Source organism: Motacilla alba, chromosome 6 (genome assembly GCF_015832195.1).
Source record: "Motacilla alba alba isolate MOTALB_02 chromosome 6, Motacilla_alba_V1.0_pri, whole genome shotgun sequence".
NCBI lineage: Eukaryota > Metazoa > Chordata > Aves > Passeriformes > Motacillidae > Motacilla > Motacilla alba.
The window spans coordinates 1,973,991-1,986,848 of record NC_052021.1 but is presented as its reverse complement, the minus strand read 5'-3'; the positions used below and the strand labels follow the sequence as shown (position 1 = coordinate 1,986,848).

Here is a 12,858-nt window from a genome sequence, read left to right as displayed (position 1 = left end):
GTGGTTATAAAAGCCGGGCACTGGCACTGGGACAGCCCCGTCAAGAGAAATGAGACCATCATGCACTAAACATAGAGAAAAGATAAATGGAAAAGGAGTCTTTCAGTCTTCATTATCAAGTTTCCATGGGTTTGCTAAAACCATAGCAACCAGTTCAAGCAATGATTAACCTAATAATGTGGAGGCAAAGAAAAAAAAAATGCATTCAAGCCCCTAAAGAAGTCACTAGTTCTCTAGAGGTAGTAAATCTGGCCCCCCTCCCCTTCCATCCACCCCCAACCTACAACCCCACGGCTGGAAGACCAGAAGCATCCTAAGTCTCCAGAAAAAAAAAGAATCAGCAATGCAGTAAAACCCACTCTAGTGACCCCTTTCTGAAAATTCAGCAGTACAGGCGTCTTTGTGAACTTTTGTGATACCTGCCCTTCACTGGACTGTCGTGCTCTTCTTGCTGCTTTTCTTGCCCATGTCCACCCTGAGTTCTCTTTTGCCATTTTTTGCAAAAATACCACTTTTGTGGTGATCCTCCTCGGTCCCACGGTACACGCAGATAGTGAGGGCAACGTGATACCGCCCGTAGGGGGACACCGGAGTGGAGCTGCCCTAGCAGGGAAAACATTAAATGATTTTATCACCCAAATAATGACGGTGTTTCGCCTGTGGCCACACACAGAGGCCTTGGAGCACTTTGCAGACTGTTAGAGTAGGAAAACAATGCACAGTTCAGCCAGAAAGGGGGGGGGGGGAAGGGCCAGGAATACTATTAGGTCTTTCATTCTGCCTATCTGATCTACGACGCAGATAGATCACGTTCAGGGCTATAAGAGCACACACACAGATAGGCGCACACGGCCTTTTCCGAGTCCTCAGCCTTGCCCCACGGCCTGTGTTCCTCCAGCAGCGTGGGTGCTTCTTCTCAGAGCAGTGGACAGGCAAAGGAGGGGGCTCTGCAGAGATGGGCGGGTCCCAGGAGGCAGCAGAAAGTGCAGATCTCCAAAAAAAGCTCAAGTAGAGAGTGAGATCTGCTCACCTTGCCTGTCAACGCCGGCACCGTGGTGCCCTAGCTCCCTTCCCGCGGGTGCGTGGGACGCCTGCAGCTCCTCTCCGTGGGACGGCTTGTTGACAGAGGCCGGATCAAGTGCACGAGTAAGAGGCCACTGCTTCTCCAAAATGCACCGAGCCCCGTGTGTTTTCTGATCTGCGGTGTCTGATTGGCGCCAGGGCCGTGCCGGCCTCTCCCTTCCCCGCAGGCCTGGGCCATGTCCCCCCCAGCCCCCCTGAGCGAGCAGCACCCCAGCAGCTCCCGGGAGACACGCATCGGGAGGGGCTCCTCACCACCCCGCGTCGGCCCGGGCAGACCCCGAGGGCTGAGCCCCGGCCAGGGGACAGCCGCGCCGTGCCTTCAGCACCATGGCCAGAGCCCGCGGTGCGGTGCGGGCCCGGGGCCGCTGCGGGCATCGCTCCCAGCAGCGCCCAGCCCTCCCCCGCCGGGGCTGCCCCTGCAGCCCGCCCCAGCCCCCGGGGCAGCAGGAAGGGGAAAGGGGGCAAGAAGGGGCTCCCCGTGGTTGCCCCCCCACCGGCGGGATGCGGGTTGGCGAGGCGGCTCCCGGGCTGCCGGAGCCGGTCAGGTTCCGCCCTGGCCGCTTTCGTTGCGGTGCGGGGAGGTTGTTGCGTGGGGGGGGGGGAAGAGTTGTTTGTGCGTGCAGCTTTGTTTCCAGTAACCAAATTTCTTTTCTTCTACAAATTGCCTCAATAGCGTCTCTTTGCCGCGGGCAAACGGGCTCAGCTGAGAACAATTAGCATCACAATGCGCTTTTGGCCCCGCGGGCCGCTTTGTCTAGCGGCGGCCGCCCCGCCGGGGCAGCGCGGAGCGGGGAGGCGGCCTGGCCGTAAATCTACCAGCTACAAATTGAGTCCCGGCAGGAGAGGGCCGGGAAGGGCTGACGGAATTCATGCGGGTTCTCTTCTCACCGTGGCAGCGGAGGGAGCGTCTTTCCCCTCTCCTGCGCTGTTAGCTCGCCTGACGCGCCTCCCGCCCCCGCTCAGGGCTTCGCGTTCCGGCTGCTGCCCCCGGTCCCGCCCGTGCCCCGGCTAAACTCACCCCGGGGGAGGATGGGGCCGCCCTGAGGCGACGCTGCCCCGGGCACCAGCGCGGCTCCAGGTGCTGGAGCGCTGTGTCCTTAAGACAGCCCCGCAGCCGGGCACGCCTCACCTGCAGACGGTGGGACGGGAGCGGCCGCAGCTCTGCGGGAAAAGGCACCTGCAGAGAGAGGCCGGTTTGAAATCCCAGCGTGGGCCTCGACGGGCACACGCCGGCGTGCGCACAGGCGCGGGACCCCGCTGCGCCGCTCTCCATCGCCGCTCCGCCCCCGCAAGGGAGCGACCCCGCACCGGCCACAGCGCCCGGGGCCCCGAGGAAGCCCCCGCGGGGCCGGCACTGCCCTCCCCGGCGCTGGAGCCCTCGGTGATAAAAACACGGCGTCGCACAGGTCTGGCCGCGACACGCTTTATTTTTCCTCTTCTTCTTCTTCAGAAAACTCAAAATACAGCTGCGGGTACAGACAGCTGGACCACCGCTGCTGAAAATACTCTTATATACAAAATACATATTTGTTACGAAATATAATCAATAAATACCGATAGCGACAAATTAATATAATTTACCGTTAGCGAGTACAAAACCGTGATTTGTTTTTGTCCGCCCGCTCCCGCTGCGCTTTCCAGCCGAGCGGGACGGGACGGGGCGGGGGGGAGCGGGGCTCCCGCCGCCCCCCGGCGCGCAGCGCGGGGAGCCCCCGCTCCGCCCCGCCGGCTCTTTGAAGGCCACCACGGGGGACATTGGCCGGGCGGCGGGCTCAGAGGAAGGCGGGGAAGGCGGCGGGGCCGCGGCGCAGGGCGGCGGGCGGCGGGGCCGCAGGGCAGGGCGAGTCCCAGGGCCCGGGGGAGGCGGCGGCGGGGGGTGGCGGCGGCGCGGGGGGCTCGGGCAGGTTCTGCTCGGCCAGGCGGAGGCTCTGCGTGAGCGCCCAAATGTAGTTGTGGGCGAAGCGGAGCGTCTCGATCTTGGTGAGCTTGGCGTCGTCGGGGAAGGTGGGCAGGACGCTGCGGAGAGCGTCCAGGGCGGAGTTGAGGTGGTGCATGCGGTTTCTCTCCCGGTCGTTTGCCTTCATGCGCCGGCTCCTCTTCTGCTTGCTGAGCAAGCCCTCGTTCCGCGCCTTGCCGCGGCCCCGCCGCGCCTTCCCCTTCCTGCGGGCCGCCGCGTCCCGCGGGGCCAGGGCGGTGCGGGCCGGCGAGGCGCCCCGGCTGCCCGCGGAGGCCCCGCCGGCCGCCGAGGAGGGGTCCTCTGCGCCGCCGAAATACGGCTGCCCTTCGTCCGGCGAGCGGTCGCTCTGCGGGGCCATCCTGAGAAGCCAACCCCGCGTCGCCCGGCCCGGGAGAGCCCTGTCCCCCGCGGCTGCGTGCGCTGAGCCCGGCCGAGGCTGCGGGGCAGAAGAGCGGCTCCGGCTGCGCGCTCCGCGGCGCTCCCCGCGCTCCCTCGGGTGCGGGCAGGAGAGGTTGCACCGCCGGCACACGACTGCCGTTCAGCCCCTATATATAGGGCCGGCAGACAATGGGGATTTCCCGGCCGGGCGGCGTGTGCGCCCCCCCCGCCCGCACCCACCCCTTGGCACGCTTTTATCTTATCAGCCCGACGGGAGCGTGCCGGCTCCGGCACCGCCCGCTGCCCCGGCCACGCCACGCGAGACCTCGCTGCCTTCCACGCCGCGTCGTGCCGGGACCCCCCGCCCCTGCCCGCCAGCCCTCCCCGGGCCGGGACCCCCGGGCCGAGCCCGTGCCGGGGGGCTGCACCGCGGCCGGGGCGGCTGCACTCTCCGGGGCTCCGCCGAGGTGCAGTGGGGGTCGGGGCGGGGTACAGGGGCCCAGCGGTGACCGAGGGCTCCCCAGCGCTCGGCTGCGGAACGCGGGGAAGCGCCGGCCCCCCGGAGCGGCCGGGGACGCGCCGCCGGGCCAGGCGGTGTCTCACCCGCTGCCAGACGTGAGGGTCCAGCCGGCACCTTTCCGGCTCCGCTCCCCTCGGCGCAGCCACAACCCCTTCCCGCCGCTCCGGCGCCGCGGGGCACTCCCGGAACATCTCCCCCGATATTCCAGCCGCATCCCGTCGCCTTCTCCTCGCCCCTGCAGCGCCGGGAGCATCCCCGCGCCCCCCGCGCATGGACCGGCGGAGCTGCGGGCGCTGCGCTGAGGGCGGCGAGCGCCAGCACCGGAGGGGACAGAACGCCCTTCTCCAGCCCCCAGTCGCGTCGTGACTTTGCTCCCACAAGGGAAACAGAGGCTGGACCCCGCGGGGGAAGGGCCCTCCGAAGGCCCGAGGCCGGCGCGGGGCGCGGGGGCGGCGGCGCTGCCGCGGGAGCTCGGTGCGCAAAACGTGCCGGGGACTTTTGCGCACCGGCTGCGGCGGGCGGCGGGGAGCGGCCCGGGCCCGGGGCATCCTTCCCCGGCGGAGGGCGAGGGACCGGGAGCAGTGCAGCCGGGCTCCCCCTGCACGGCACGACGCCCCCGGGGGTGCGGGCGGGGCCGCCGGGAGGGCGCAGCCCCGGCGGGGCGGGAGTCCCCCCTCTCCTTCACCAAAGCGGCGCGGCGGATCCCGGTCGGGGATCCCTGTGCCGGGAGCGGCCGGAGCGGCCCCGTCGGGCCGCGGCGGGGCGGGGGGGGCAGCTCCCCCGTGCCCGGCCTGGCCCCCGGCCCCACGGGGTGGCCTCGGGCGGCGCGACGCGCGGCGGTGCGGGGCTGTGCGCGCTGCCTGCCCCGGAGCGCGCTGCGGCGGGCGGACAGCCCCGCCGGGAGGGCGGGGGAGGGTGCCGAGGGGGGCCGGCCACCGCGGCGGCTCGGGCGCCCCTTCTCGAGGGGCGGCTCGGAGGGCAGCGGAGGATGAATAGGGAGGGCCCGGCGGGGTTGGGGGCTTTTTTTGTGCCTGTGCAATTGGATGACAAAAAAATCTGGCGAGCGAGTTTCCAAGCCTCAGACTGCCCACTTCAAACGTCCTTCAAACAAAAGCTGAAGAGGAAAAGAAAGCCCCACCTGGTACCGCTGTTTGCTAAAATAATAATAAATAGATTTCGTTTAATAAATAATTACAAGAGATTGTAAAGTGGAGTACTTTGGGAAGCATTAATCATGGGGCTGGGGGCAGACATCACCTGCTGGCAAACAAGACAACTTTATTGTTAAATCACCTTCCCACTGCCACTTTCCGATAACTCCCTCCCGTCGCCACAAAGCCCGGCCGGGGATGTTTACTCATAGTTAGCATAACAAGCACCATATTACCACGAACGTGATAAAAACCCGCGGGGGCACCGCTGCGGGCTCCCGCTCACACCTGGCCGGGCCGCCCGGTGCGGAGCTGGCACCCAACGGCCCTTCCAGGAGGGGCCCTGCTGCCGTTTACATTGGCCTGGTTTATGCTGCTTTATAACAGGTTTACTGCAATCCCTATCTCCCGGCCCTATTTGTCTTATTTTATTGAAAACATATGGTAACCAGAGCGGCCCCGGCGCATCCCTCGCCTGCCAGGCGTCGGGAACGTTTGGCGAGCCGGGGCTCGGCCGCAGCCCGCCCGCCCGCCGGGGGCTGTTTGCTCGGGAGAGGGGAGGGCAGATAAGGCTGGGCCCCCTCTCCATCCCGAGGGTGACCCCACGGTCCGGGGGCCTCCGGCCGCTCCGCGCCCGCCACCCACCCCGGAGCCACCGGTGCGCGCCGGCGGGGCCGGGGCTGCGGCGGCGGCGGGCGCACGGCAGAGGCACCTGCCCCGGGGGCCTCCCCGTCCTTCCCCCGCTCCCTGCGGCCGGGCTGCTCAGGAGGTACCGTGATTTGCGCTGCCATATGTCGGGCGGGTCGGCGGAGCAGCTGCCGCCCCGGCCCTACCTACCCGGGGCATAATACCTGCGAGCCGCAGCCCCGCGTCCCTCTTTGAGAGGGCAGCGCGGCGGGGCCGGGCCCGCGCCGCTGTTCTGTGACTTTATTGTGGCGCCCAACAGATGCACGCCGGCCCCTCCTGCCCCTCGCCCCGGTGCGAGCGCGCTGCTCGGGACACAAGGAGCACAGATGCCAGGCGCAAGGTGCACCAGATGCCCCCCTTTGTGAATTCAAACAATATTTCTCCCTCCCTCCCCCACCTCCTTCCTTTTCCTGCAAGAGTGGGAGATGAAGGGGCGCAAAAAGAAATTTATATATACATATAAAAAAACCAGTCAGGAGAGGAAAGGCGAGCCCCGGCCGGAGCGCGTCCCCCGGAGCCGCCCGAAGGAGCGCACGGGCGGGCGCAGCGGCGCGGCCCCGGGGAGGGAGCCGGCCGCGGGCAGGGAGCAGGAATGCCCGCCGGGACGGAGGGAGCCGCCTCGGGAAGTCGTTCAGTACCTCCTGAGCGCTGACCCGGACACAACAGAGCGCGGTGTGTCCGTTCAATGGGCAGCTGAGGGGTGGGAGCTCCAGAGCGAGCGGACCTCAGCACCTGTCATCACACACCAAAATGTCCCTTGGGGCCACGGAAATGCTTCAAGGGCCGGGAGAACCTCTGCTATGAGACACCCTGAGAGGGCTGGGGGTGTTCAGCCTGGAGAAGGAAAGGCTCTGGGGAGACCTCAGAGCCCCTTCCAGTGCCTAAAGGGGCTCCAAGAGAACTGGAGAGGGACTTGGGACGACGGCACGGAGTGACAGGACAAGGGGGGACAAACTGAAAGAGGGCAGGGATAGATGGGATATTGGGAAGGAATTCTTCACCATGAGGGAGGTGAGGACCTGGCACAGGTTGCCCGGAGAAGCTGGGGCTGCCCCATCCCTGCAAGTGTCCAAAGCCAAGCTGGACAGGGAGGGCATGGAGCAACCTGAGATAGTGGGCAGCATCCCTGTCCATGGCAGCGGGGAGTGCACTAGGTGATCTTTAATATTCCTTCCATCCAAATCATTCTGTAACTCTATGATTCTGTGCAAGGAGAAATAAGCCCTGGGATAAGGGATGCTGTCCCTTCACCAGAAGAGGAGAAGCCCTGACAGAAAGCCCAAGAGTTTTCACTGGGGCTTTCACTTTCGCTCCACAATAAACCTCTCTCCATGCTCATGTGCCCTCAAAACAGCCAGATAGGAGATGGCTTCATAAGGCTGCAAGAGCAGACAGCTGTTCTGAGACATCCTGGATCAGAATGCAACAGTCTTTAGCAGAGAAAAAAACTGGATTATCTCTGGATAGGAGAGAGGGAAGGAAAAGAAACACCACGGAGAGGCAAGGCAGAGAACAAATGCCAAGTACACGAGGGTCAGTCTGTGATGCCTACAGTGGGTCCTGTGACACCTGTTACCTTATTTATTCAACCATCCAAGCATCTACCCAGGCAGAGAAGGGTGGTCCTCACTTCTCTGGGAGCCAGCCTCCTCCTGTCGTTCCCAGCTCTGCCAGGCTTGCTCCTCTGCCCACTTGCCTCTCTCACCTGCCAGAAAAAAAGGGTTTCTCCTCCACTCTGTGGCCAGCCTGAGCAGACAGGGTGGGTTACACGTCTCCTTCACTTGGGTTTTCCAAGTTCTTTGAACTTTACACCAAGTTTTGGTGAGCTCTGACAGAATCCAGCAGCACTCAGACTTCACCAGCTGGCAGTGGTCAATTTACCAGCCCCCAGCTGGGCAGCACAGACTTGAGGCTTCAGTACTCATCTGCATCAACTCTCCTTTGGCCATCAGTGAATAATCACAGGCCGTGGCTATGCTGAGCTCAGACAGCCGCCTTCCTGACCAGCCCTTCATTCCTATAAGGATAAAAAGATGACTTCTGGCATTTTGATGCATGATGGGGTTAGAAGCACAGCAAACTGGTCCTGTGGTCCCTCCCTGAAACTCCTCACTCCCCAGCTGCCCATCAAACAGACAGATGGTCCTTAAAGCCTCCAAAAATGATTAAAGATGTGCTTTCCTCTCTTGGTTTAGAGGCTCCACTGGTCAGACTTTGAACACACCAGAATCCACCAGAGCTGCCTTGTGAGAAGCAAAAAAGTCGCTGAAAACCAGGAGTTTGAAAGGAAATACCCTGTCCAGTCTGGAAAAGGGGCAGAGGTGCCCCGATGGACTCACACACCACCCACCCCTCTACAGAGCTTCATCGAAGCCCTCAACATGAGACACAGCAAGATTGGGGGCGGGGGGGGTGTTTAACCCTTTCTTTGCCACTGAATTTGGTGCCAGGTCGCTGCCACCACAGAGAGGTGTGCCCGGTGTGGTGCAGGGGTCACTGCTCAAGCCAAACCCCCGGTGCCAGAGGGATGTGACTCAAACCTGTGGTGTGGATATTTTCCCACTGGCCTCACGCCCTTGCTGGCAACCGGCTCATGCTCCCCCCATCGCCATTCCCGGCTGTGCCATCCACATCCCTGCAGCGCTGCGATGACTGCCCCGCAGGCTTTAATGTGCTCGTAGCCCCACACCAATCCCAGCCACACCCACGCTCCCGGTGCGTGCCCCCATCCCCTCCCTGGCCAGCCCGGTCCCTTCCCATCTTCTCCCTTTTTTCAGTCTCAGGAAGCACCATCCCTTGCTAGTTTTCCATTCCCTTGCTAGTTTCCCTAGTTCTCCGTTCCCTCGCTGCCTTCCCCACGTCTTCACACCCCTCCTCTGGTGCATCCTGCGCGGGTGTCCCTGTCAGGCAGGCGTGGTGCCCCATGGCAGCGCTCCCCGGCCATTCCTGCCCATCTGCGCTCCCAGCACCTCGTGCAGCCCGGGGCTCCATCTGCCAAACTCCCAACCTTTGAATTGGAGCCCCCTCCTGTCCTGCGCTGCCGCAGCGCTGAGTAGGAGAGGATTTCATATCCAGATGGGACCATCTGCTTCCCCAAGCCCAGGTGTACCGTGAACCTGGGGAGGCCACAAGCAGCACAGCCCCTCCTGCCAGCCCATGCCAGGACCTCTGTAAAGCTGAGCACCCAGCCTGACTTCTCTATGGCAATAAAACAACATCATGTCTTTGCAACAAGTTTTTTTTTTTTTAAAAATCCATGTATTTTCACCCAAATTGCAGCTGCAATCCAGCAGTTTAGCTGCAGCAAGGCAAGTCACCAGCAGCCTGTGTGGGCGATTTCGGTGAGCCACAATTTAAACTCGTGCCAGCAGGTTGCAGTGGCAGGAAGGCAACGATCTCAAGGCAGGTAACGGCAGGGAAACCTCGGAGCACTCGCCACCTGCGTGCAGCCAGAGCATTGTCACCATCTGCCCCAGCTGCAGGGAGGGAGCAGCACCAGCCCTGCCCGCGCAGCTGGGCTTCAGCTGGGCTGGGGGGAGGGATGCTCCAGCCCATGTCTTAAAGAGTCTCAGGATTCCCGGGTTTTACCAGCACCCTCATCATTTTCCTTCTTCGGCAGGCAACCAGCCCCAGTCCCCCCCAGCAGCTCCCGGGTTCTGGCAGTTTTGGGGGTCCCTGGCTCCAGCAAAGCCCCCGTGCTCAGGGATACATTATCTGACACCCTCCCATCATCCGACATCCCCTCAGTCCGGGGGCTACACCTCCCTCCCCCAGCTCTTCACCGCAATCCCCACCTTTTTCCACCATCATTTAAGTTTCTGAAGTAATTTCTTTTTTCTTTTTTTGTCCTTTTTAAAAAAAAAAAAAAAAAAAAAGCAAACCATCTACCATATGTTCTCCCCTGAAAGGGGCAATTGTTAACAGATCATTAAAACACCGTGGCGAGTGCTCTGAGATTCCTTCCCTCAGTCTTACGCTTTATCCCGTCTCTGTCACCCTTTCAATGCGGCTTTGAGGGCTCTGCTTTTCTAACTTCCTTCTCGGGGGGGAAAAAAAAAGAAGAGAGAAAGAGCCACTAAAATGACCCTCTTCACAGCTCTCCTCCTTGCTTTTCAATGTCCTTTGCGACACCCAACTATAATTGGGGTGGGGGGCTGGCGTGCCGCTGCTGCTGTCACCGGGCTGGGGGCGGCAGGGCCGCATCCTGCCCCGTTCACAGGGTGCCAGGGTTGGGATAGCAGGATGAGGGGTGACAGGGGTGCTGCAGGCAACCTCTCCTTCCACTGCTGGGACAGGGGACTGCTTGTCTTGGGAGGCTCAAACAGCACATCCCAGCCAGCCTGGTGCTGTCCCTGTTCCTGGGATGGGGCTGGGGGATGACCCCACGGCATACACGTGTACTGGGAAAACACAGAGCATTCCCTAGAGACCTTATCCCCAGAGACTTCATCCCCAGAGACCTCATCCCCCAGAGACCCCATCCCCCAGAGACATCATCCTCAGAGACCTCATCCCTAGAGACCTCATTCCTTTCATCCCCAGAGACCTCATCCCTTAGAGACCTCATCCCTTAGAGACCCTATCCCTTAGAGACCTCATCCTTTAGAGACCCCATCCCTTAGAGACCTCATTCCCCAAAGACCTCATTCCCTCAGAGGCCTCATCCCCAGAGACCTCATCCCCAGAGACCTCATCCCTTAGAGACCTCATTCCCAGAGACCTCATCCCCTAGAGACCTCATTCCTTAGAGACCCTATCCCTTAGAGACCTCTTTCCCCAGAGACCTCATTCCCCTCATCCCCGGAGACCTCATCCCTTAGAGATCTCATTCCCTAGAGACCTCATTCCCCTCATCCCTGGAGACCTCATCCCTTAGAGACCATCCTCAGAGACCTCATTCCCAGAGACCTCGTTCCCTCAGGTGCTTCCAGCAGCCCAGATCCATTTTGTATGGAAATAAGCTAACTGGGAAGTGAGCTATGCCCAGAGATGGCGTGTGGATATTTAACCGTCCTTTCCTGGAGAACTCACACTATTTTAGGAAACACCCAATGATGGGAAGCTGGAGACCATGAGGGGATGGACCACTTCTGCCTGAACAACGGCCTTGGGTTGAGGGACACTTCCTGCAGGCTCTGTGCTCCTGTGATCAGGAGGGACAAGGCTTTTGGAACTCACACAGATGTTCCTTACCTACATCTTCTCCCCTTCCACCACGGATTTGGCCATTTCTCCAGAGGACCATGTTCCCCAGCTCATCCAGCCAAGCTCCAGGCACGGTTTGCACCTCTGCTCCACCTTTCCCAGCAATCAGCACAAAGCCCTGAGAATTTGCACTTCCCTATCCCAGCAAAGGAGCGTGCTGCATGGGACCAGAGAGAGCACAACACCCCTGCTGGGAAAGAGGGGGAGAGGCAGCTGCCCGAGCCAGCAAAACCAGTTACGTTTGCAAAAACCACAGAAACTTCCAAGTCCTGCACACAGACTTCTCCAAGTACCAATATTCCACAGCAGCTCAGCTTTGCCAGGGCCTGCATGAAGCTCCAGGGACCTCAGAAGGCTCCATTGCCTCTGGCTCTTGCTCTCCAACCAGCAGGTTTTCCCCAGCTCCCTGCAAACCCCTCAGGCTGCTGTTTATTTTAACCCAGGAAGGTGAAGCCTCAAGCTGGAGGAGGCAGTGCTACTCTGCTTTGCTCCAACATCCTGGGAACAGGAGCCAGGAGCTCCTTGTGCTTCCCCAGGCAAAACCCCCCATCCCAGGACCCTGCTGCTAGGTCTCCAAGCAGGGCTGAGCACTGTGGTGGGGCTGGGATCAGAAAAGCAGTCCCCAGTGCCCAGGAGGACGAGGTGGCTTTGTCCTGGCACGCACATCCCCGGCAGGTCGGCTCCCCTCTTCTCCCTTCCAGCACAGCAGCTTTCGGCTCTTCATCAAGGACAAAACTTCCTACAGGAAACAAAAAAGGTACCTGCTGCAAAGGAGCAGGCTGGAATCACGGGGACTCCCACCTTCCTGGGGGCATTTAACAGCTGCCTTTGCCGAGGGCTCTGAGCACTGCTGCAGGGCAAAGCTTTATCCCTTAGAGCTGCAGAGAGACTTCAGGCCGGGAGCTGAACCCAAAGCCAAGCAGTTCTTCCATCCCCAGTGCAAACCCAGATGGAGCCGCATCAGTTTTAAGCAGCCCTGAATGCAATTCTGACAAACAAACAGCAGCACAGATGAAGATGCTGCCCTCTCTCCCCGCTCCCCAGCAGGCACAGACGCTAAATGAGGATGCAAACCCAAAGCAGCTTCTGTGCCACGGTGTTCCTGTGGTGCAGGTGACCTCACAGCCCACAGGGTCCCAGCAAGTGGCAGCACCTGCCCTCTGCAGTTCAACACCCACCACATGATTGCAATTCCTGAACCCACACCAGAACCTTGGAAAAATCAGCTGGAGCAGAAAAGTCGTGAATGCCGGGAAGCCCTCGTGAAGAGAAGAGCTTTGGGAACACAAATCTACAAAACAACTTTTAGCTGAGCAGTTTTTACATCTTGAACGCTGATGTTTTTCCCCATCGGGGGGAAATCAGCTCATCCCTCCTCCGGGGAATGAAGGTGAAGCTGTAGCAGCAGCTGCATCCCGAGTGCCATCAGGAACAGAGGATGATCACCGCAGGGCTCGGCGCTCTCGGGGGATGTCCTTGGAAGCTGTGCCTGCACAAAGGAGCTCCTCGGAGCAGAGCAGGGGAAAGGGGCACCGGAGAGCCCCTGGTGCCGTGTGGATGCCGAGGTTTCATTCCCAGCGAGCAGGGATTTATTTAATCAGTGCCCTGCGGCGTCCGTGCCACCAGAGGGAGACCTGCTCGGCCTTTCTCCTCCGGATCCCTGCCAATTAAAGATTTTATTGATTTTTATTGATTAATTATTTTTAGATCCCGTGCACGGTGCTCCAGCCGGGCACCCAGCTCGCCCAGGTGCTGTGCCAAGTCTGTGCCTCTGTGGCCCCACGGAACAGAGAGGCAAATCTCTTTTTCTGAGCCCTGATGGAAAGCGGGAGCACATGGAGCCTGAACCACTGGCAGCTCACAGCTGTCAGAGCGCT

At 61.1% G+C, this 12,858-nt stretch overlaps 1 protein-coding gene across 1 annotated transcript; it reads right to left on the bottom strand.

The window, feature by feature from the left end:
- Positions 1-2,855: 2,855 nt before the first annotated feature.
- Positions 2,856-3,398, bottom strand: NEUROG3 (neurogenin 3). The gene has a single exon (XM_038140799.1). It carries the CDS (start codon positions 3,396-3,398, stop codon positions 2,856-2,858), a length of 543 nt encoding a protein of 180 aa, XP_037996727.1.
- Positions 3,399-12,858: the final 9,460 nt, after the last annotated feature.